The following is a 24880-nucleotide window of genomic DNA, read 5'->3' as shown; positions in this document are numbered from 1 at the left end:
TGTAGGTACTCCTGTCATCTAAGTATCCTGGGGTAGGGACACTCTCCATCCATCCTCTTGCTTGCTGGTTTCCTCAGGGTCCTCTGGAAATGGTCCTCGATTCCACAGCCTCCTACCACTACTCTCTGTGTTAGCCTATGGGACAACAGGGTGGATAACTGACTTATTCCTGATTGCTGGGGTCACTTACTGTACTTACCTCTGGTGTTCCTAAATGCCCCCAGACTTTTTAGTATATGGTTTGGTCCTCCCCTGGGGCCAAGTATATTTTTATGCTATTTCTGATGATTATTTTATGTGTATATTGTATGTAATATCTCCAAAGGGAGATATACCAATGTCAGTTTAGTAGGAGTGCTGTAATATAGTATCCTTTATTTTTGCAAGACTTCAGTGGTTCTTTCTTGTGACTAAGTTATTGTCTGACTACTGTAGTATTGCAAGTGCTTTACATTCCTCCTGGGTAAGCTTTAGCTGCCCGGCTCAGCTGCCTCTAGAGAGCTTCTGCTATCTGGAGACCTATTAGCTATCATTAATAGTTGCCTGGACTTAGTATAGGGTGCCACACCGGAGTGGATTGTCCTTGCCGCTCGAAGTGTGATGTGCTTTAAGGTCCCAGGATTTGTTATGAAGCTATTGATCTCGGTCATCCCAGCAAGTCCCACAATAAGAAAAAAAAAGTAAGAAGTCGAATAGGTCTTCAACTTCACCCCGTCCGTCAAAGTCATCCGTTGATGAGGGAGTGTCGTCATTCAAGGACTGGCACCTTGGTTAAGCCTGCGCCTAGGCCAGCACTATTCCTCCCCTTGTTTCTGGGAGCTGGAGCGACCCCCGCCCAACTCCGTGAATTTTACAAGGCCATGCCTTTGGGTGTTCCCACTGATACCCTTTCAGGCCCTGTTGGTTTGGGTGTGGCTCCTACTGGTTCCCCACCAGTGGGTCCTCCCCAGACACCAGTGGGACCCCTTGGATCCACAGATGAAACTGTACCTGCACCCATCACACCATCACAAGCTTCCCCAATGTTGACGCTCCTGGCGCTGTCCCCATTCTCATCCCTGGCTCCGACATGGAGCTTTTGGGCGTTCCCTAAGCCAATTCTGGTGCTGACTGGAGCCATGCCCTCCAGATTAGAGCCCGAGCCCTATTCCTATGGGCTAGTGCTTAGGGAAGTTTAGGAGGGGCCACTAGACTTTCAGGAATACCAGCCCATAGACACCAACATGGACTGGTGCGAGGAGTTTGTGGATGCCAGTGGTTTCAACACCTCCCTAGATACTGGCATGGTTCACCTCCTACTCTGGCTATGGAGCAGGGAGCTTCTTTCAGGATGGTAGTGAGAAGGGTGACCAAGGTCCTGGAGCTTAGCCTGCCATCAGTGGCAGTCAAGGCTAATGTTGTGACAGAGGTGATTCAGCCAGGAGTCATCCCCTCAGAACCACTACTCCCATTTAATGAATCCTTTACGGAGGTCCTGCTTGGTCCCTGGTCCAGTCCCAGCACCGGGGCTCCTGTGAACAGCATAATTGCCTACTGCCATTGCTCCACACCAGGGGACTCCAATTTCCTCATGCAACATCCTGCCCTGGAGAGCTTAGTGGTCCAAGCCTTCACTTTCTATGTAAATCCTGGCAAGTTTCCTACCACTACAAGAGAGAGGAATTCCAAGAGGTTGGACACCTTAGTTAAGACATTTTTTTCTTCCACCAGCAAGGCACACAGTCTGTGAACACCATGTGCCTTTTTGGCCGTTACTCCTGTGCACTGGGATTAGGTTGGGCAGATGCTGTCCATGGCCCTAGATTAGACCCAGGCCATACCCTCCCAGGCAATGCAGACTGGAGAGATGCAGCCAAGTTCACGATCAGTTGTGAGCTGGATAGGATTGACTTGCTTGGCTGAGTGGTTTTATCATCTCTGGTCTTATGGTGCCACAACAGCTTTCCAGATGTTGTCCAAACCTCACTCATGGACATGCCCTTTGATTGCTCCTGTCTCCTCAGAGATAAGGCAGACTCTATTCTGGAGCACTTCAAGGATAGCAGAGCTACGGCCAGATCCATTGTCCTTTCCACGGTCCCCTGCCAATCCCAATTCGCCTTTTGCTCCTTTTATGGCCACGGAAGTGGCTTCCAGCCGCGTCCTTACCTGCCCAGCCACCATAGCATGCAAGCTCCCCAGCATGTGTGTGGCCAAGGACACTGTCCCTCTAGACCTCCTGGGTCGGGCAGCCATAGGTCGGGCCTGACCTCCACCCCCGGCAGCCGCAGTCTCCAAACCTCTTTAGCGTGCCCTTCAACTATCATGGGCAACCTGTGGTAGGCAGGATACTCCATGACCTGCACTACTGGATGTCCATAATATCAGACAGCTGGCTTCTCTAGATTGTCAGAAGGGGCTACTCCCTCCCCTTTGTGACTACCCTTCCACCCCTACCATCCACTTGCAACAGGCTGACGGAGGACCATCTCTCCTTACTTACTAGGAAGTGGTAGCTCTGTCAACCAAGGGAGCCGTGGAAGGATGCAGACACTAGAAGTAGGTTGTGGTTGTTATCCCCTCTATGTTCTAGTGCCCAAAAAAGATGGAGTCCTTCGTCCTATCATAAACCTGCGTTGTAAGGAAATGCCTTCCTTGGCATGGTTGCCCCCCTCTCTTTTTGCCTTTTGTTGATGCCAGTGATGATTGAAAGTGTGCTTGGATGGGATCCTGCTAACCAGGCCCCAGCACCAGTGTTCTTTCCCTAAACTGTACCTTTGTTCCCACAATTGGCACAGCCCTGGCACACAGATAAGTCCCTTTTAAATGGTACCCCTGGTACCAAGGGCCCTGTTGCCAGGGAAGGTCTCTAAGGGCTGCAGCATGTCTTAGGCCACCCTGGGGACCCCTCACTCAGCACATGCACACTGCCTCACAGCTTGTGTGTGCTGGTGGGTAGAAAATGACTAAGTCGACATGGCATTCCCCTCAGAGTGCCATTCCCAACTCACACTGCCTGTGGAATAGGTAAGTCACCCCTCTAGCAGGCCTTACAGCCCTAAGGCCGGGTGTACTATACCACAGGTGAGGACATATGTGCATGAGCACTATGCCCCTACAGTGCCTAAACAAAACCTTAGACATTGTAAGTGCAGGGTAGCCATAAAGAGTATATGGTCTGGGAGTTTGTCAAATATGATTCCATAATGGCTACACTGAAATCTGGGAAGTTTGGTATCAAACGTCTCAGCACAATAAATGCACACTGAAGCCAGTGTGGGATTTATTGTAAAATACACCCAGAGGGCATCCTAGAGATTCCCCCTGAATACCAGTCCGACTCCTAGTGCTAGGCTGACCAGTTTCTGCCAGCCTGCCACAACCAGACGAGTTTCTGGTCACATGGGGTGTGTGCCTTTGTCACTCTGTGCCCAGGAACAAAACCTGCACTGGGTGGAGGTGCTTCTCACCTGCAGGAACTGTAACACCTGGCCGTGAGCCTCAAAGGCTCATGCCTTGTTAAAGCACTCCAGGGCATCCCAGCTAGTGGAGATGCCTGCCCCTCTGGCCACTGCCCCCACTTTTGGCGGCAAGGCGGGAGAGGATAATGAGAAAAACAAGGAGTCACCCCCACCAGTCAGGACAGCCCCTAAGGTGTCCTGAGCTGAGGTGACCCCTGCCTTTAGAAATCTTCCATCTTGAGATTGGAGGCTTCCTCCAAAAGGATTAGGGATGTGCCATCCTCCCCTCAGGGAAGAGGCACAAAGAAGGTGTAGCCACCCTCCAGGACAGTAGCCATTGGCTACTGCCCCCCAGACCTAAACACCCCCCTAAATTTAGTATTTAGGGGCGACCCAGAACCCAGGAAATCAGATTCCTGCAACCGACACAAAGAAGGACAGCTGACCCGAAAGCCCCGCAGAGATGACCGAGACGACAACTGACTTGGCCCCAGCTCTACTGGCCTGTCTCCAGACTCCCAGAACCTGCACAGCGACTCATCCGACAGGGACAAGCGACCTCTGAGTACTTAGAGGACTTCCCTGAAACCGAAGGGCCAAGAAACTCCCAAGAACAGCGGCACTGTTCAACATCCGCAAAATTTTTGCAACTCTGAAACAACTTTGAAATAACTCTCCCTTCCCACCGGAAGCGTGAGACTTCTCACTCTGCACCCGACGCCCCCAGCTCGAGCTCCAGAGAACAAACACTGAGGAGAGGACTCTCAGGTGACTGCGACGATGTGAGTAACCTGAGTCGACCCTCCTGCACCCCCACAGTGACGAGAGAATCCAGAGGCTCCCCCTGACCGCGACTGCCTGGTAACAAGGAACCAGACGCCTGGACCAAGCACTGTACCCGCAGCCCCCAGGACCGAGAGGAACCAACCTCCAGTGCAGGAGTGACCAGCAGACGGCCCTCTTCCTAGCCCAGTCGGTGGCTGGCCCGAGAAGCCCCCCTGTGCCCTGCCTGCATCGCCTAAGTGACCCCCGGGTCCCTTCATTGCTTCCTACAGCAAACCTGACCCCAACTTTGCACACTGCACCCGGCCACCCCTGTGCGTGTGGTCCCCCCCAAGTGCTCTACAAAACCCCCTGGTCTGCTCCCCGAGGACCAGCAGACCGGAACTGGAGTACCCCTGTTCTCCATAGGCACCTATGTGTTTTGGGCCCTCTTTTGACCTCTGCACCTGGCTGGCCCTGTGTTGCTGGTGCAGTGACTTTGGGGTTGCCTTGAACCCCCAAAGGTGGGTTGCCTATGCTTAGGAGTCTGACTGTGTAAGTGCTTAACTTACCTGCAAAAACTAACCAAACTTACCTCCCCCAGGAACTGTTGATTTTTGCAGTGCCCACTTTTAAAATAGCTTATTGCCATTTTAACCTATACTGTGGGTACTACTGCTTTAATTCAAAGTCCCATACTTACCTGTGTGGAGTACCTTGCATTTTATGTATTTACTTTAAATCTTGAAACTTGTGGTTCTAAAATAAATTAACGAAATATATTTTTCTATATAAAAACTATTGGCCTGGAGTTAAGTCTTTGAGTGTGTTCCTCATTTATTGCCTGTGTGTGTACAACAAATGCTTAATACTACCCTCTGATAAGACTACTGCTCGACCACACTACTACAAAATAGAACATTAGTATTATTTAATTTTGCCACTATCAGCCTCTAAGGGGAAGCCGTGGACTCTGTGCACACTATCTCTCACTTTGAGATAGTATATTCAGAGCCAACTTCCTACATGCGTCTTCTCGATTTCTACCTCAAAAAGGAGAAATTCAGAATGTTCTCACCCAAGTCCTGCCTGCCCTAGTCACGTTGGATTGCAGGGCGTATTTTTCCACATTCCTGTCTTTCCTGCCCACAGACGTTATCTGTGGTTCACGGTGGGCCACAAGCACTTTGTTTGCTGTGCTCCCTTTTGGCCTTTCCATCACCCATCTGGTGTTCACTAGAGTGATGGTGGTGATTGCAGCTCATCTCCAGAGATCCGTTGATACCAGTTTTTCCCTATATCGAAGATTGGCTGTTGAAGGTGGGCTCACACCAGGTAGTTGTCTCTGAACTCCCTGACTATGGTGGACCTCAGGCACTCGCTGGGGTTAACTATCAACGTGCTGAAGTTTCACCTTAATCCCACTCTGATGCTTCTGTTCATCGGAGCTGTTCTAGACACAGTGCAGTTCCGGGCTTCTCCTCGTGAAAGGCGAGTACAGGATATTCAGGCAATGACGCCAATGTTTAATCCTTTGTGTCGGGTTTTGCTGAAACTGACTCCGAGGCTACTGGGCTTCATGGCAACCTGCATCCTGCTTGTGACACATGCTTACTGACCTATGTGGCTCGGCATTGGAACCTGAAGTTCCAGTGGGCGCATCATCAGAGGAATCTCTCAAACATGGTTGAGCTATCGAAAGGAACTGAAAAAGATCTGGTGGTTATCGAACAGAGATTGGGTCTCCCTTCCCCAACTAGATCTGACAATGGTGACAGATGCGTCACTTTTAGGATGAGGTGGCCATCTGGGAGAGGTGGAGATCAGAGGCCTCTGGTTTCTGGCAGAATCCGGACTCCTCATCAACCTACTGAAACTCTGGGTAATGCAGCTTGCATTGAATGCCTTTCTACCCTCTGTCAAAGGAAGGCTAGTGCAGGTGTTCATGGAAAACACCATTGCCATAAGGTACTGCAACAAGCTAGGCACAGTGGGGTCGTAGAGCCTTCTTCAAGAGGCCCTGCACCTCTGGACATGGCGGGAATGTCAGGGCATATCCCTGATTGATCAATTCCTAGTGGGCTCTCTGAACGCCAGGGTGGACAAACTCAGTCTAAGATGCCTAGATAATCAGGAATGGCATCTCCATCCTGAAGTGGTGCAAGTTCTCTTTCCGCAGTGGAGAGAGCCTTGGTTAGATCTGTTGATCGTTGAAAACGTGCAGTGTCGGCTGTTCTGCGTGCTTAAGTTTCCAAGGCAACTCTTGCTAAGTGATGCTTTTTGCCTTGAGTGGAATTCAGGCCTCATTTAAGCCTTTTTGCCCATACCTCTCTGCCCAGAGTTCTCAAGAAGATCTGGAACGACTAAGCCCAATTCATCCTTAGGGCTCCAGTCTGAGCGATGAGAGTTTTGATTCACAAGCTGTTAAGCATTGCCATTGGTCTTGCATTCAGTATGCCTTTTTGGGGAATTTTCTGTCACAATAGCAGGGGAGGGTTCAATCTTCCACCCAGTCTTCAATGTTATCTTGGCAGCCAGGCGACCTTACACCAAGACACTATGCATCTGCCACTGGAGCAAGTTTGTGGCATGGTTTGCAGAAAAGCATGTTGACCCTCTTTCTGCTCCCCGTTCTCTGGTCCTTCTGTTTATCCTTTCTCTTCCCCAGCAGGGCTCTGCTTTGGGCATCTTAAACGTTTCTGCAATCTCAGCCATCGTTCTTGAAATCCCCTGTTGTAAATAGGTTTATTGAAAGGTCTCCAACATATATTTCCACCTACACCCTAAATCATGCCTCAGTTAAACCGCAGTCTTGTACTTACATTTCTGATATGCACTCCCTTTGAGCTGCTGCCTAACTGCCTCTCAGGCTCCTTACCATCAAGATAGCCTTCCTAATGGGGAGGATGTCTGCCCAGAGGTCAGTGAGATCCAGGCCTTGTCTACTAAGCCTCTTGTTTCTAACCATCTTCCCAGATAAGAAGGTTTTTCGCACTAGAGCTTCCTTTCTGCCGAAAGTTGCCACTCTTTCATGTGGGCAGGTCCATCATCTTGCCTACCTTTTTTTTCTCCTCCGCAGCATCCCTCTAAGGAAGAGGAGCAACTCCATTGACTGGACCCAAAAAGAGCATTTTCATTCTACCTTGACCACGCAAATGAATTCTGAGTGGACAACCAATTCTGTGTTGGGTAGGTCGGAGCCAATAAGGGCAAGACTGTGCAGAAACAGACCATCTCCGGATCATGCTCTGCATTAAAATCTGCTACACACTTGCAGAGACCAACCCCCTGCGGGTTTGCGTGCTCATTCCACCATAGGAAAGGCTGTGACGGACTTCTGCCAGGCAGCGTGGGCTTCTTTGCACATCTTCACCAAGCACTACTGACTAGACCATCCATTGGGATGAGCATCTTTCCCGTTCAATCCTGCAGGAGTTTCTAGCAAAAATTTGTTCTGCGACCCACCTCTGTGGAGCTGTTGCTTGAGAATCTATTCTAAGGTAAGGAATCTGTGGCTAGATGCCTCTATCAGATGAGGTTAATGACTATTTGATAACGCCTGATCTGGTGAATCCTGTTTAGCCGCAGATTCCTTACCGACCAACCAGTCCTCCCCACTGTGCAGATAGATTTCTAGGGTGAAGTATATTCCCCTTTCACAGCCCTAGATTTTCACACCAGTAATAAGTGTTATTTGCGTGTCTGTTCTGCTGGTGTGGAAAGTCGCAAAAAGAAATGGACGTCCGCATGCAGGGACGGCATCTATATAGGCACAGCGCACATCACTTTCAGCATGGGCTGCGCCGCACCTAATGACGCCACCTACCAGCGTGCAGGGGTACTGCTCACGAAAGTTTTCTAGATCCAGTCTGGTGCCTGATGAGAAACTGTCTTCTAGATAAGGTGTTAATGAAGGTAAGTAACTTGTTCTTTAGGGCTTGACAGCCAGGAAATGTCAGTGGGTAGAGTTGTCCCTGAGAGCATTTTCCCTATTGGTTAACGAGTCACCCCCACACACAAACGATTGATGACATCAAAGTGGCACCCCTGGATACTCTCTTCAGAACACTGCTGGACTTGTGGAAAGCAAAAGAATGACTGCACCTGCTGAACCAGTGGATTGGAGGTCGGAAGAAGGACTGAGCCTGCTGTTTTAGATGTTGAGTGACTCACCAACGGCTGATCCTGCTCCCACTTGCACCTAGGCCAGAAGAGTGGACAACCCCAAGGGCTCAAGTTGGCCGGCCTCCTATTAAGTTCTAGGAACACAAAAACGTAATGAAGTCTGTCATAAAGGAGAGCCCTGCTGACGAGTTCCAACTGGATTTTTCCTGGACTGTGCTAGTGGTTTCTGGGTGAGTGAATAATAACTCACCAAGTGGTGCCCAAAATGTCCTGGTCCCTTGACTGGTGTTTGAGTGTACTTGCCCCTTCAAAATTGTAAAAGTGGATAGTTAGAAACTTTTTCAAAAAAGAACCAGAAGCTACCAAAGGGCTGCCACTGTCACATCATCGGTCAGATTCAATTTCTAGTTTGCCCCACTGAAAGCAGCTTGACTTACAGAAAAGCTATTAAGTCTCATTATGGAAACTCTCTGGGATCAGCGACTAGCGGCACACTTCTGTAGTTCAGTCCTCTGCCTGATCCAACTGTCAGCCCATACCGCCAACAAGAAAAGTGATCCAGAAAAAAAGGCAATATAAAGTTTTCACCGGGACAAACCTGGTCTCTGTAGCCAAACCATGCTCTGATGTCGTCCCTTTCTTTTGACTGTGACCTGTTCTAGCTTGACCAAATACCTGTGGTTGGCACTAGAAAACTCTAAAAACTCCCACAAAAAAATTCTTATTGCGGGTTCCCCTTATCTGTTTTTTGTCTTTTTGGTGCCATATTTGTAAAATGTATAGAATTTGTATAACTTGGAATCGGATTTTTATTGCGTTGTGTTTTTAACTTAATAACTTATCCATATTAATGCTTTTCACTTGTTTCCATTGAGTTACGCCTCTCTGTGCGACAGGGACCCAGGAATGAGCTATGGTTTAATTAAAGTAACCTATCTGAACCCGATACTGGATAGTGACATTATTATCTGGTGACGTCTTGCATCCACCCCAACTAATCCACTTTCTCACTTCATGGGAATCAAAAATGGATCCCACTGACTTCAGTGTTTAGACTTTGGCCCACAAGGATATATATATATATATATATATATATATATATATATATATATATATATATATATATATATATCTCTCTCTCTCTCTCTCTCTCTCTCTCTCTCTCTCTCTCTCTCTCTCTCTCTCTCTCTCTCTCTCTCTCTCTCTCTCTCTCTCTCTCTCTCTCTCTCTCTCTCTCTCTCTCTCTCTCTCTCTCTCTCATATGCAGGACAGGATGAGTAATCCCTCTGTCCATTATGTGGCTGTGCTTATTACTCTGCCATAGTTTACAAGACAAGTCTGTGACATTGCATAGTCAGAGACAGAACTAAGACTCTGTACTCAGACTTAGATGAAAGTGACACTAGGGCCAAGTAAATGTCAGAGTACCAGGAGGACACAGGCCTTCAAGGCATGGGACCATGCCTGTATAACATGTAGGAAAGTGCCCCTACTGGCATGGTCACCCCCCACTTTTTGCCTGGTATCTGATGCTAACTTGACTGTGTGTGTGCTGGTATTCTGCTAACCAGGCCCCCAGCACCTGTGTTCTTACCCTAAATTGTGACCAGGGAGGGTCCCTAATGGCTGCAGCATGTATTATGCCATCTTAAGAGAACCTTCACCAAACACATAGACACTGCCATTGCAGATTGTGTGTGTTGGTGGGGAGAAAAAGGTAAAGTCGACATAGCATCCTCCCTAGGTGCCATGCCTATGGTATAGGTAAGTCACCCTCTAGCATGCCTTACAGCCCTGAGGCAGGGTGCACTACACCACAGGTGAGGGCATAACTGTTTGAGCCATATGTCCCTACAGTGTCTAAGTCCATTCTTAGGCATTGTAAGTGCAGTGTAGCCATATTGAATACATGGACTACAGTTTGTCATTATTGACTCCAAAGCTCCATGATAGCTTCACTGAAGGCTAGGAAGTTTGGTATCAAACATTTCAGATCCATAAACCCACACTGATGCCAGTGTTGGATGTATTTTAAAATGCACCCAGAGGGCATCTTAGAGATGCCCCCTGAAATTCACCCAACTCTCTAGTGTGTGACTGACCGGTCTATGCCAGCCTGCATACTCCTTACTCCTTGAAGTGAGAACCTTTGTGCTCTCAGGAGTTGGGGACAAAGCCTGCACTGGGTGGAGGTGCTTTACACCTCCCCCTGCAGGAGCAGCAACACTTGACGGTGAGCCTCAAAGGCTCCTACCTTTTGGTCTGCTGCCTCAGGGCACTCAAAGTCCTCTGAATGGGTTTCTCAGCTGTGCCTCTTTGCCCTCCCACATATCTGGAGAGTTATGTGGGTGCAACAATTATGCATCTCCACTGGAGTATGCCTTTGTTTTCCTTTCTGAGACATCAGAGCTGGGCTTTGATGTCAGCTAGGCAACCGAAGTGTACACTTTTTGAGTAAGTGTGGTTGCTGCCTCACTCGCACAGGCTCTGCTATGGTTGGGTTCAAGTTTCGACAGGATAGGCTAGTTTTAAAAATAAATTCTGATTTTGGTAGCCCAACTACCACGTCTCCTTGTCAAAGATCTATTCAGTCCCCTAACTGGGATGACTCGCCAAATCACTTCCCAATTGAAACATGTATGAAGGTCTTCTGTAATGTGGTTGAGTTTTCTTGTACCTGGATTAATGAGTGTCAAGGTAATTGCATCTCATGTGTGATGTGTGTAATGGTTTTCTTCTTTATACAGTGCTGGTAATGCTAATCTGAGAGTACGGCATGCATAATCATACACGCCTACTCTACTCCTCAACACTTGAGTATGTTGTGGGTGGGGAATTAGTCAGCCCAGTTATTTTGTTTAAATGCAAGTGAGCTATACCCCTCCCCATGAGACCCACATATAGATACATCAGTATAAAACCTGGGCACCAATATCCCTACCTATATCCTGGTACTCTAAACTGTTTTTTATTATCTTATGACCATTATTTCGCAACCCTGAAGCATCACCCGTAGACAGGGGCTACATATCATAGAATAGGAGTGTTTTGCAAATTCAATATTTTCTGGATTCAAATGCTGTGCACTATTCTGCTATCTAGTGGGTGGGACCGAAATTCTTGAAAGTAGTAGGAAACCTTCCTCTTCTCCTCTTATTTATTTAGTTTTATCTGTTGGGTATCAACGACCTCCACAATTTGGTTCTTGGACCATCCTCTTGTGACTGCATATACCCTCCCGGGAAGCCTTCCTGTTGGACCATCCTCAGATTTGTTTTTTCCAATTATGGGATTGGAAGCATTGCTGAAGGCTCTTGAAACTGCAAACTAAAGGAGTTGGAAAAGGGTATTTTTCGTCGAAGAAGACACCACTGATAAGAGCTTCCTGAGGAGTATGAATAGGTATGTTGAAATCGTCGTTGAGAATGCCCGGGTAGGGGTCTCCCTTCTCCGACTGATATAGAGAAGACGCAGTTCCAATTTTGCCTAAAGTGCCACCAATAAATTTGCTTAAGAAGATTAACACCAAGAGTGTAATCTGTGTCTACCTCTCGACCACAACAGTGTCAACTACGAGGCTTCTGCAGACTTTAAGCAGAAGACACTAAGGGTGAGAGATAAACAGACAGGCTTACTACGCAATGGTGGGGCAAAAACAGACTCCATCTCTGAAGGATTTGGGATTGTCCAGCCACAAGAAGAAAACATTGCAGAGGGAGCTAAAGGAGAAGCCTCAGATGTTGTTATCCATCGTCGACATCGAACGGGAACAGCATGTCATTGGACTTGCGTTATTGGAACGAGACTGCTGGATTTGGGCTGCGGCACCCACCTCTTATCAATCCCACACTGTGATAGCTGTCATCCTAACCCTTTAGGCTAGCTAGCAGCAGCTCACCAAAACATAGAAAGCAAAGGTGATTTGTGGCAGCCCGATGCATGACACTATGATCCCTCAGGAAAGTCGTGGTCGACAAATCTTACCCCTTTTTGTTGATAGCAGAGGTCTCATACACACAAATAGGCAAAAGGAAGAGATGCAGGATAGTTTTCAATGCATTTATTGAGAAGACTTAAATCTGATAAAATATGAGCTGCAAATAGGAAGATAAGATAAGATAAGATATAGCACAATTAAGATAGTCTGTAAAAAGAACATAACCCACACATATTGAAATTACATATGCATAGGAATCCTATCTACCACTTAGCTTCTAAGTGACAGCAGAGCAGTGATAGATAAAATCTGCCCATACTTAGTCCATGCAAGGAACACCCACGCCTATTACCTGAAAACAAGAGGCTGCCTCCCATCTCCTTGCCTGATTGCAGAAACAGGGCAGAGGTCAGCAAAGCAGCAGTGGAATGGCATACATCGTGGATGGATCTCTCTCTAACCTTCTTTGGACTGTGTGGTCTTTTAATAATACAACATGTTTGTGTTCTGAGAAACAAGCCTGACGTGATCATATGTCTAAGTGTTGGGCTGTCTGCACACTCTTGTGGCGACAATACTAGATAAATTATCATGTTCTGTTTCGTCAGCCTTGGGTAGAAGTACATGTTGAAATGTTGTGCACAGAAAATAACACTCCTGTAGGATAACAGCTGATTAGATAAATCAAACATCCCACGCTGAAAAGCAGGTTGAGCTAAAACGAATAAATGAAAATAGAGCATGTATCTGGGTAAAAGGGCTCAGGACTAAGCTAAGCTAAAATGTGTGCCCAAGCAAGGCTCTAAAATGAACCCATGACAAGCACAACCAAAGGGTAGCCCTGAAAAAATATACTGGGGAAAACTCAAAACCATCTGACTCTAGCAGTCAAAAAGGGGCCTTGGTGTCAAAAAAGCCATTGACTGAAGCTAGTCATGACCAAAAGAACCCCTCTGGCCCCAGGCTAGGGATACCACAGGAGGTCAAACTCCCAAAAAGACATTGAAAGACAAGTAAGGTCGAAGAGACGTGAAGGGGGATCAATGCTGAGAAGCTCATCAAACCTGAGAAGCTTCAACATTGAGGGAAGAAAGGCAGAAATGCCGAAGGAGTTGAGAGAAACTCTGTTCAAGGAAATTTTTGCCCTTGGAAAGAAAGTCTATCAGCGCTTAACGTCTATACAGGGAGTGCAGAATTATTAGGCAAATTAGTATTTTGACCACATCATCCTCTTTATGCATGTTGTCTTACTCCAAGCTGTATAGGCTCGAAAGCCTACTACCAATTAAGCATATTAGGTGATGTGCATCTCTGTAATGAGAAGGGGTGTGGTCTAATGACATCAACACCCTATATCAGGTGTGCATAATTATTAGGCAACTTCCTTTCCTTTGGCAAAATGGGTCAAAAGAAGGACTTGACAGGCTCAGAAAAGTCAAAAATAGTGAGATATCTTGCAGAGGGATGCAGCACTCTTAAAATTGCAAAGCTTCTGAAGCGTGATCATCGAACAATCAAGCGTTTCATTCAAAATAGTCAACAGGGTCGCAAGAAGCGTGTGGAAAAACCAAGGCGCAAAATAACTGCCCATGAACTGAGAAAAGTCAAGCGTGCAGCTGCCACGATGCCACTTGCCACCAGTTTGGCCATATTTCAGAGCTGCAACATCACTGGAGTGCCCAAAAGCACAAGGTGTGCAATACTCAGAGACATGGCCAAGGTAAGAAAGGCTGAAAGACGACCACCACTGAACAAGACACACAAGCTGAAACGTCAAGACTGGGCCAAGAAATATCTCAAGACTGATTTTTCTAAGGTTTTATGGACTGATGAAATGAGAGTGAGTCTTGATGGGCCAGATGGATGGGCCCGTGGCTGGATTGGTAAAGGGCAGAGAGCTCCAGTCCGACTCAGACGCCAGCAAGGTGGAGGTGGAGTACTGGTTTGGGCTGGTGGGGCCTTTTCGGGTTGAAGACGGAGCCAAGCTGAACTCCCAGTCCTACTGCCAGTTCCTGGAAGACACCTTCTTCAAGCAGTGGTACAGGAAGAAGTCTGCATCCTTCAAGAAAAACATGATTTTCATGCAGGACAATGCTCCATCACACGCATCCAAGTACTCCACAGCGTGGCTGGCAAGAAAGGGTATAAAAGAAGGAAATCTAATGACATGGCCTCCTTGTTCACCTGATCTGAACCCCATTGAGAACCTGTGGTCCATCATCAAATGTGAGATTTACAAGGAGGGAAAACAGTACACCTCTCTGAACAGTGTCTGGGAGGCTGTGGTTGCTGCTGCACGCAATGTTGATGGTGAACAGATCAAAACACTGACAGAATCCATGGATGGCAGGCTTTTGAGTGTCCTTGCAAAGAAAGGTGGCTATATTGGTCACTGATTTGTTTTTGTTTTGTTTTTGAATGTCAGAAATGTATATTTGTGAATGCTGAGATGTTATATTGGTTTCACTGGTAATGATAAATAATTGAAATGGGTATATATATTTTTTTGTTAAGTTGCCTAATAATTATGCACAGTGATAGTCACCTGCACACACAGATATCCCCCTAACATAGCTAAAACTAAAAACAAACTAAAAACTACTTCCAAAAATATTCAGTTTTGATATTAATGAGTTTTTTGGGTTCATTGAGAACATGGTTGTTGTTCAATAATAAAATTAATCCTCAAAAATACAACTTGCCTAATAATTCTGCACTCCCTGTATGGCCACAGAAATTGTGAGGAAAAAGAAGCACCTAGAGGCATAAATGGCAGCAATTCTTCAAGAAAAAGAGGGATTTTGACACATCCCTTCGGGAATTTCGTATTCCACACAATCCCTCGAGACAGGATGACAGTGGCAGTGGGAATCAAAGAACTGGAACCCCCAACAACACCTAATCCACAAGAAGAAGAACTGGAACACGAGTTTTTCTTTGAAGAAGAGGATCCTGCAAATTTAGCAATGGAAATGCTGCAGGAAGGATCTGAATACACAGAGAGCCACTGGCAAGACATCGAGACTAATTCCCCTGAAGAGGAATTTGACATGTACCCTTTAAGACCTTCACTCCCAGATGACATTGTGATGTACAATCACCTGATAAAGAAGGCAGCTGAGAAATATTGGGTGCAATTACATGAGAAGGCCCAGTCCTGCTTCCTACTTGAGACATTACTGCCCTATGAAACATAAAAAAAAAAAAAAACAGTTTCTACCGGTGCTTCAAAGCATTTTGGATCAAGGAAGAGATGCATTCAAGGAGCCTACAACTTGCAGACTGGTAACACCTCGCTTGGGCTCAGGAAAAGTATAGACATTCTTCCAAAGATCTTCTGTACATAAAGGGAATAGTTCCAGCTGATTCTATCATTAAGCCACTGCAAGAAAAAGTGCAAACAAACTAACAGCACCAGGCCCACCTCCAGATAAAGTAAGAAAATGGATCTGGTTGGGAGAAAATGTGTAAGAGGGGCAGCAAACCAATGAAGGATTGCAAACTCCAGTGCTCTGCTACATCGGTACACCTACCAGCAATGGGATTAAATGGCAGAGCTCATGAATTACCCACATGAGCAGTACTGTAAAAAGGGCTGCCACTCTGGCTAGGGAAGATAAAAATATAGCTTATACTTGCCTCAAATCAGCCCTTGATGCAGCAGATACAACTAGCTGTCGGATGATGTCAGGAACAACACTAAGACGTCGTGCTTGGTTGAGGGTGATGTGTTTTAAACCAGAAGACCAGGCAAATATTATCAACTACCCATTCAATTTTGAACGTCTTTTGGAAAGTGCTGTAGATGACACCTTACAGCAACTGAAAAAGTGCAGCGACCCCGCAAAATTAGAGCGGCACCCCCAAAATCTATGGTAGCTCTGCAATTCAGAGGTCATCTAAGATGAGGAACAACTCCTATTAGACCAGTAGGAGTGGGAGTTTCTCCAGTACATTCCCACATCAGGGATTTCAAGGAACAAGCCAGTCTCATACAACACCTGTAAACTGGCAATTTCCAGTTTCGTTCGTTCCGACCGTCCTTTCGTTGACGTGCACTGGGAAGAGCGCAGCCTCAAAGAGGAGGATCCACGCCTGCCGCTGAGTGACTGCTTGGGATCAAAACTTCTCACATTCAACACCTGTGGGAGGAAGAATAAAGAACTTCCTTCAGGAGTGGAGGAAGGTAACAGACAATTGGCCCATAAACAACATAAAATATGGATGCTGCATTGAACTAATCAGAACACCTTCAGCAAAAGGACCAAAGAAAAAGGCCCTCTCAAAGGAAGAAACCTCACATCTAATCAGGGAAGTAGAATAGTTGCTGGGGAAGGAAGAAATAGGAAAAGTCCCCAACAGGGAAATTAGTTTTCCTGACTGATGAACATATTTCCTAATACCAAAACTGGATGGAACTTTACGTCCTATTCTGGATTTAAGATTTATAAACAGGTTTGTAAAAACTCAAAATGACAACGATGCAGGGAGGTTATCCTACAGTTTCAAAAAGGAGATTTTATGCCAACCATAGACCTCAGGATGCTTATTCCCACATTGCAATGAATCGCAGTCACAAAAAATGACTGAGATTTGTAGTCAACAAGACTCATTACAATTTCAGAGTACTAGCTTACGGAATAGTCCGCACCGGATGCATGAGGCCACCTTCCCTAGGCTCTTTCCCACAGTCCTCAGTGTCATTCTGACACTGAGGACATTGGGGAAGGTGGCCTCATGCATCCCTTTCATTCTATATGTGAGGCTACATATGAGACCAATTCAAGAGTGGCTACAAAACCAATGATCACTGGCAAGAGGGAGTTCTAGTGGTTGTCACACAGAGTTCAGGAGGAGATGGCATGGTGGAACAGGACACATTTAACCGCAGGAAGACCATTTACTCAACCAGCTCCCTCAGTGACCATTACTACAGATGCCTCGCATGTGGGTTTAAGAACACATATCGGAATACTTAATGTAAGAGGTGTATGGGCAGAACACAAGGCAGTGCAACATATCAATTTGCTGGAATTAAAGACCCTGTTCATAGCCTTTAAAAGCTTTCAGCAAGAGCTATGGAAAAAATAATTACTGAGACAGACAGACAATACTATAACTATGTTGTCCTGTCAAAAGTAGCACAACAGATTTTGAATTGGGCAACTCCGAGAGAAATTTACCTGTTAGCGTTCATCTTCCAGGGAAGAACAATTTCCAAGTGGCCAAACCAAGTAGACAATAAGCTACCCACGAGTGGGACCTCAATCAGCACTCAGATATGCAAGCGTTGGTGTGCACCAAAAATAGATCTCTTTGTAACGCTAGCAAACACAAAATGCTAATACTTTGTGTCTAGTCTTCCACACCACCAATCAGTAGGGAGTTCCTTGTCGATAATTTGGTCAGGAACATTTGCATATGCTTTTGCCCCTGATACCTCTGATATTCTAGGTAATCAACAAATGCTACAGGACAGGATGACACTAATTCTTATTGCCTCTCAGTAGGTGAGACAGACTTGGTACTCCGAACTTATAGCAAGAGGAAACATCCAAAAATTACCAAAGCAGGAGTACCTAATGTCAATAAAAGTAGGGCAAATTCACCATCAAGAACCAGAAATGTCAAGTCTAGCAGCATGGCTCCTGAGGTCTTAGTTTGCCGACCTGCACATTCGGAAAAATACAAGAATGGTGGACAGAGAAGCAAGAAGGCGAACTACAAGAACATGTTGTATGCAAAATGGAACAGATACTCTCTTTAGTTGTAATAGGTGGGGCCAACTACAACAAAAAAACAAGATATTACAATGCTGAAATATCTTACTCCTTTTCTAGATTGCAATCTAGCATATGCTTGCTTAAAAGTACATTTAGCAGCCATCGTGGCCTATGCAAAATGTCACATAAGAAGTGGTGTATGTACTTCTCTTGTGATTGAAAGCTTTTTAGGGGGAGGAAAAAAGAATAGCACCACCCAGAAGAAGACCTTCACCAACATGGAACTTAGACCTGGTTTTAACACAACTGTTGGAGAAACCCTTTAAACCTCTTCACAAAGCATCTTTAAAAATTCGCTAAAAACTGCGTTTCTAGTCGCAGTGACATCTCTGCGTAGATTGAGCAAATTACAGGCACTCACTATTCAAGAACCTTATTTACAAAGTCACAAGGACAGGGTACTCATGACGGCAGACCCACACTTTCTACAAAAAGTAGTTCCAAATTTTCTCCTAAATCAGTCAATACAAATCCCAAGATTTTTCCAAGAGCCGTTCAGAAAGAGCGCTACACCCTCTGGATGCAGCAGTGCAACAAGCATGTACTATATTGAAATAACAAAAGCAATCAGGAAAAAACAATTATTTGTATCCTATGCAGAAAACAACAAGGGTAATCCAGTTACAAAAGGTACAAATGCAAAATGGTTCTCTCAAACAATTTAGTTGTCACTTAAGTGGCACCATTAAATTACTATCTAAGAGTGCGTTCAACATGCAAAAAAGGAGCAACAATAGCCTTTATAGCTAACATACCACTACAGGAAATTTGTATGGCGGCTACCTGGTCATCTGTGCATACATTCACAAGACAATATTGCATAGGCATTCAAATGAAGAAGGAAGCCCAAGTTGGACAAAGAGTATTGAAGCTTTTTATTTACAAATTTAAGATCATCTTCATCCCAACCGCCTCAAAATTAAATCCCGCTCAAAATCAATGCACAGCATGCGAATCCAAAAGAGATTAACACTGCAAAATGAAGTAATTCCTTACCTGTAGGTGTAGTTTTGCAGGTTGAAGAATTTTCTGGCTTCACAAGCGACCCCCAGAAGAATAGGTGACATAAAGAAAAAAAGTCTGAAAATGGCGACCAACAGGAAGGCTTCCAGGAAGAGCATATGATGTCTCAAGAGGATGGTCGAAGAGCACCAAATAGTGGAGGTCGTTTGCGCCCCAAAAACAACAAAAATAAAACAAGCATTTGCAATGCCGTGGGTCTCATATTTGCTTGAGTTACAGCTACTGGTTTGTGAATTCCTACATAGACTTTTTTCGCTCATACATTGAAAATTAAGTTTAACCAATTGACAATAGCGCGCCGATTCACAGTGCCATGGCCGCCATGAGCATGAGCGCAAAGGAAAGAGACAAAAGGAAAAAGAAGTTCTCTCATAGTCAAATGTATCAGCAGTTGTGCAAATATCCATGCAACAGGGGCAGTCTGCAAGGCATAACAAAAACTGCCTCAAGGCAGGACAAACGTGAAGCATTTACCAATGAAAAGTGATTTTTTTGCAAAGCAAGCCCATGAACCAGTGAGTGATGGGGGTGAGATGGGCGTAGTTATAAGCCCACAATTCTTAAAACTGGTCAAAGTGCTTGCACGCTTGACCTAAAAAAAAAAAGAGGAATGAGAGGAAGGACTACAACTGGAAAGAATTCCGGTCCCAACCACTAGATGGTGGAATAGTGCACAGCATGCAATCTAGAAAAATTTTTAAGCTTCAAAACTACACCTACAGGTAAGAAACTAAGTTGTTTTTTGCTGTCAACATTGTCAGTTTCTAAATCTCCATTATAATCAGATTCTAAAGCTGTTCCATCTGCTACAGTGAGAGCTTACATTCACCACACAGTCCAGTCCACTTTCTTAGCTACCACATCTGGAGCACACAATACTGTTGTCCTTGTACATCAGTGTCATGCAATCGTTCAACAGGAGGAGGCCCAGTGACCTATGGCTGTAAAAGGACCACAAGAAAAGGCTCTAAAGTTTAGAGTAACTAGGATTGCAAACAAGTAACATTATTCTTCGTGTCGCCAGTGCTTTGCAAGTATTGCTTTAGTAGCAGCAGTTTTAGAATGATTGCATCCTGTGGAGGTTATAAGGACTGAATTTAGTTTTTATCATCTTCTCTAGTGATATTGTGAATACAGGATTATTCTAATAGCTTACTTGAATTGTCCATAAAATACCACTTTACTACATATGCAGAAGGTGTGCAGTGATAGTCAAGTTCTTTGTAATGGTTCTACTGGATGGGAGAGCAGCGGGCTACCACTTATGCAATGATTTTAAGGGTAAGATGGGCTGCCCTTTCCTTAAGCTTGCTGGTTTCCAAATGGCTCGAAATACAAGATGGGACAGTCCTTGCTTTCCAAGGGTCAATGAGCATAGAGTCCTTCTAAACTGCTTACTTTACAGCGTGCCCGACCAGTGCAGCTCTCCCTGACTTTCTTCCAGGCAGTGATCTATTAGCTCCAATTCCATGAGGTAGTCATTTATGTTTTCTGACTTGGTCTTGTATGGTGATTTATCTGGACCCATGCCAGCTTTTTTGGACGTACAGCATAATGTTACTGACTTGACTGCTGTTAGTAAAAATGAATTACAGTAATAGCAAGCTCCAGAGGGAAACACACTTGAATATGACAATTTTAGAGGCCATGCGTTAAATGAGTAACAGTTATGAAAACATGTATTCACTTGTTCTTTGTTATTTACCCTCCTCCCACCCCCAGCTGCAGATGGCAATGTCCCCTTCACGTATGTCTCAACCACAAAGTATGATGGGAGCTCATTCTACCAACGTAGTGGGCCAGGCACCTGTCCAGAATCAGTTCCTTACACATAATCAGTTTCCAACAACAACTAGTGGGGCCATGACTGTGAACAGCATAGGCATTGGTCCTGCGGTGCCTCAGACTTCTGTCTCCCAGGTATGTTTTTAAGAATACTATGTGCTTTGTTTTTGATTCACCAGTTTACTTGCTGAGCATTGTCGTTTGCTTGCTTTTTTTAACTGCAGCATTTTGGAAGTAATTGTTAGCTTTTTTTACGTAACCTTATCTTAAAATCACAGCTCACGTAAGTAATCTAGAATTGTTTCTTTAAAGCATTTGCATAATTAAAATTGTGTTAGCACTTGTAGGAAGTTGGCTCTGTATGTGCTATTTCAAAGTAAGGAATAGCATGCACAGAGTCCAAGGGTTCCCCTTAGAGGTAAAATAGTGGTAAAAATAGATAATACTAATGCTCTATTTTGTGGTAGTGTGGTCGAGCAGTAGGCTTATCCAAGGAGTAGTGTTAAGCATTTGTTGTACATACACATAGACAATAAATGAGGTACACACACTCAGAGACAAATCCAGCCAATAGGTTTTTATATAGAAAAATATCTTTTCTTAGTTTATTTTAAGAACCACAGGTTCAAATTCTACATGTAATATCTCATTCGAAAGGTATTGCAGGTAAGTACTTTAGGAACTTCAAATCATCAAAATTGCATGTATACTTTTTAAGTTATTCACAAATAGCTATTTTAAAAGTGGACACTTAGTGCAATTTTCACAGTTCCTGGGGGAGGTAAGTATTTGTTAGGTTAACCAGGTAAGTAAGACACTTACAGGGCTTAGTTCTTGGTCCAAGGTAGCCCACCGTTGGGGGTTCAGAGCAACCCCAAAGTCACCACACCAGCAGCTCAGGGCCGGTCAGGTGCAGAGTTCAAAGTGGTGCCCAAAACACATAGGCTAGAATGGAGAGAAGGGGGTGCCCCGGTTCCGGTCTGCTTGCAGGTAAGTACCCGCGTCTTCGGAGGGCAGACCAGGGGGGTTTTGTAGGGCACCGGGGGGGGACACAAGCCCACACAGAAATTTCACCCTCAGCAGCGCGGGGGCGGCCGGGTGCAGTGTAGAAACAAGCGTCAGGTTTGTAATGGAAGTCAATGGGAGATCTAGGGATCTCTTTAGCGCTGCAGGCAGGCAAGGGGGGGGGTTCCTCGGGGAAACCTCCACTTGGTCACGGGAGAGGGACTCCTGGGGGTCACTCCTCCAGTGAAAGTCCGGTCCTTCCGGTCCTGGGGGCTGCGGGTGCAGGGTCTCTCCCAGGTGTCGGGACTTAGGATTCAAAGAGTCGCGGTCAGGGGAAGCCTCGGGATTCCCTCTGCAGGCGGCGCTGTGGGGGCTCAGGGGGGACAGGTTTTTGTACTCAGTCTTAGAGTAGTCCTGGGGTCCCTCCTGAGGTGTTGGATCGCCACCAGCCGAGTCGGGGTCGCCGGGTGCAGTGTTGCAAGTCTCACGCTTCTTGCGGAGAGCTTGCAGGGTTCTTTAAAGCTGCTGGAAACAAAGTTGCAGCTTTTCTTGGAGCAGGTCCGCTGTCCTCGGGAGTTTCTTGTCTTTTCGAAGCAGGGGCAGTCCTCAGAGGATGTCGAGGTCGCTGGTCCCTTTGGAAGGCGTCGCTGGAGCAGGATCTTTGGAAGGCAGGAGACAGGCCGGTGAGTTTCTGGAGCCAAGGCAGTTGTCGTCTTCTGGTCTTCCTCTGCAGGGGTTTTCAGCTAGGCAGTCCTTCTTCTTGTAGTTGCAGGAATCTAATTTTCTAGGGTTCAGGGTAGCCCTTAAATACTAAATTTAAGGGCGTGTTTAGGTCTGGGGGGTTAGTAGCCAATGGCTACTAGCCCTGAGGGTGGGTACACCCTCTTTGTGCCTCCTCCCAAGGGGAGGGGGTCACAATCCTAACCCTATTGGGGGAATCCTCCATCTGCAAGATGGAGGATTTCTAAAAGTTAGAGTCACTTCAGTTCAGGACACCTTAGGGGCTGTCCTGACTGGCCAGTGACTCCTCCTTGTTGCTTTCTTTGTTCCCTCCAGCCTTGCCGCCAAAAGTGGGGGCCGTGGCCGGAGGGGGCGGGCAACTCCACTAAGCTGGAGTGCCCTGCTGGGCTGTGACAAAGGGGTGAGCCTTTGAGGCTCACCGCCAGGTGTCACAGCTCCTGCCTGGGGGAGGTGTTAGCATCTCCACCCAGTGCAGGCTTTGTTACTGGCCTCAGAGTGACAAAGGCACTCTCCCCATGGGGCCAGCAACATGTCTCTGGTGTGGCAGGCTGCTGGAACTAGTCAGCCTACACAGACAGTCGGTTAAGTTTCAGGGGGCACCTCTAAGGTGCCCTCTGTGGTGTATTTTACAATAAAATGTACACTAGCATCAGTGTGCATTTATTGTGCTGAGAAGTTTGATACCAAACTTCCCAGTTTTCAGTGTAGCCATTATGGTGCTGTGGAGTTCGTGTTTGACAGACTCCCAGACCATATACTCTTATGGCTACCCTGCACTTACAATGTCTAAGGTTTTGTTTAGACACTGTAGGGGTACCATGCTCATGCACTGGTACCCTCACCTATGGTATAGTGCACCCTGCCTTAGGGCTGTAAGGCCTGCTAGAGGGGTGTCTTACCTATACTGCATAGGCAGTGAGAGGCTGGCATGGCACCCTGAGGGGAGTGCCATGTCGACTTACTCGTTTTGTCCTCACTAGCACACACAAGCTGGCAAGCAGTGTGTCTGTGCTGAGTGAGAGGTCTCCAGGGTGGCATAAGACATGCTGCAGCCCTTAGAGACCTTCCTTGGCATCAGGGCCCTTGGTACTAGAAGTACCAGTTACAAGGGACTTATCTGGATGCCAGGGTCTGCCAATTGTGGATACAAAAGTACAGGTTAGGGAAAGAACACTGGTGCTGGGGCCTGGTTAGCAGGCCTCAGCACACTTTCAATTGTAAACATAGCATCAGCAAAGGCAAAAAGTCAGGGGGCAACCATGCCAAGGAGGCATTTCCTTACAGCACTATATACATTAAAGTCTCTGTTATATTTTCTGAACCAGCAGAGGTGTCTCACTGTTGACGCTTTCTGATGGATACTTCTGTCTGCAGATTCCTCACCTTTAATGTTCCCCAGGTCAGACTGGATCTGGACACATTTAGTAATTGCCCTGTGCGCCACTAAGTGGCACTGTGCAGCTCCTTGCAGACCCCCTACTTCCGTAGAAATGATGGACAAGAACTGCATGTAATCACCACTGCGCACCAATGTCTTTTTTTTTTTTTTTTTTTTTTTTTTTTTTTTTTAAATCTTTCCACTCCTTTTGATGCTGATGCTCAGCTCCACTCCACATTTCGTCGGTCTTTGAACTACTTTTAAATAAGAAAAATCCAATGTCCTATGGAACTGTGTTCCTTCAAAAACTACAAGTTTCAAACCATTCTTATACTGTTGGAAACAGATATCGATCATGGTCCTGCACAAGTTGCGTCTAAGGTGTTTGGACTCGCAACAGAACTCAGTCATGTCAAGAGCACCCTCATGCACATGAAGGCTACCCAAGGCGCGAAGTTGTACGTTGCTGAACTCTTATAGTCGTGGGCCTCATGCAAGTCCCATTCCAAGTCAAGGGTGTGGACCCGCTCCCATGCTTGCTTCTCCGAAAGGTCAGTTTCTCAGTCAAAGTCCTATGGTAAATTAAAATCTAAACATATTTGCAAGAAGGGTAAACTGGACACTACCCTATTCTGTCACTCTATCTAAAAAGCAATTAGGTGTCATAGTGTCAGTTGGTCTCCCTCTGGACCTCCAGTTGCAAAGTAGATCACTTAGTTGGTCCCGGTTTGCCTCAAATTACCTGGTCAATCAGTGATGTTGCAAGAGCTTGAAGCCTTTAAAGAGGCCATGTTCTGGATATTTCACTTTGCCCCGTCTTCCTCTAGCTTGCTTTCAGCCGCCAAGGGTCTGCATTAGTATTCTGTTTTCCACCACCCATTATATTGGGGTTTATTTATTT

General features: G+C 46.0%; 1 protein-coding gene across 1 annotated transcript in view; it reads left to right on the top strand.

Moving 5' to 3' along the window:
• The window catches only part of CREBBP (CREB binding protein), a 1321122-nt gene that overhangs the window by 504282 nt on the left and 791960 nt on the right, over positions 1–24880 (top strand). The window contains exon 13 of the mRNA XM_069210450.1: positions 20793–20990. Within this exon, the coding sequence (XP_069066551.1) occupies positions 20793–20990 (198 nt within the window). The remainder of the gene's footprint in view (positions 1–20792; positions 20991–24880) is intronic.

This window comes from Pleurodeles waltl, chromosome 10 (genome assembly GCF_031143425.1).
Source record: "Pleurodeles waltl isolate 20211129_DDA chromosome 10, aPleWal1.hap1.20221129, whole genome shotgun sequence".
In the NCBI taxonomy this organism is placed as follows: Eukaryota; Metazoa; Chordata; class Amphibia; order Caudata; family Salamandridae; genus Pleurodeles; species Pleurodeles waltl.
The sequence above is the reverse complement of the archived record's forward strand: the minus strand, read 5'-3'. Positions and strand labels throughout refer to the sequence as shown.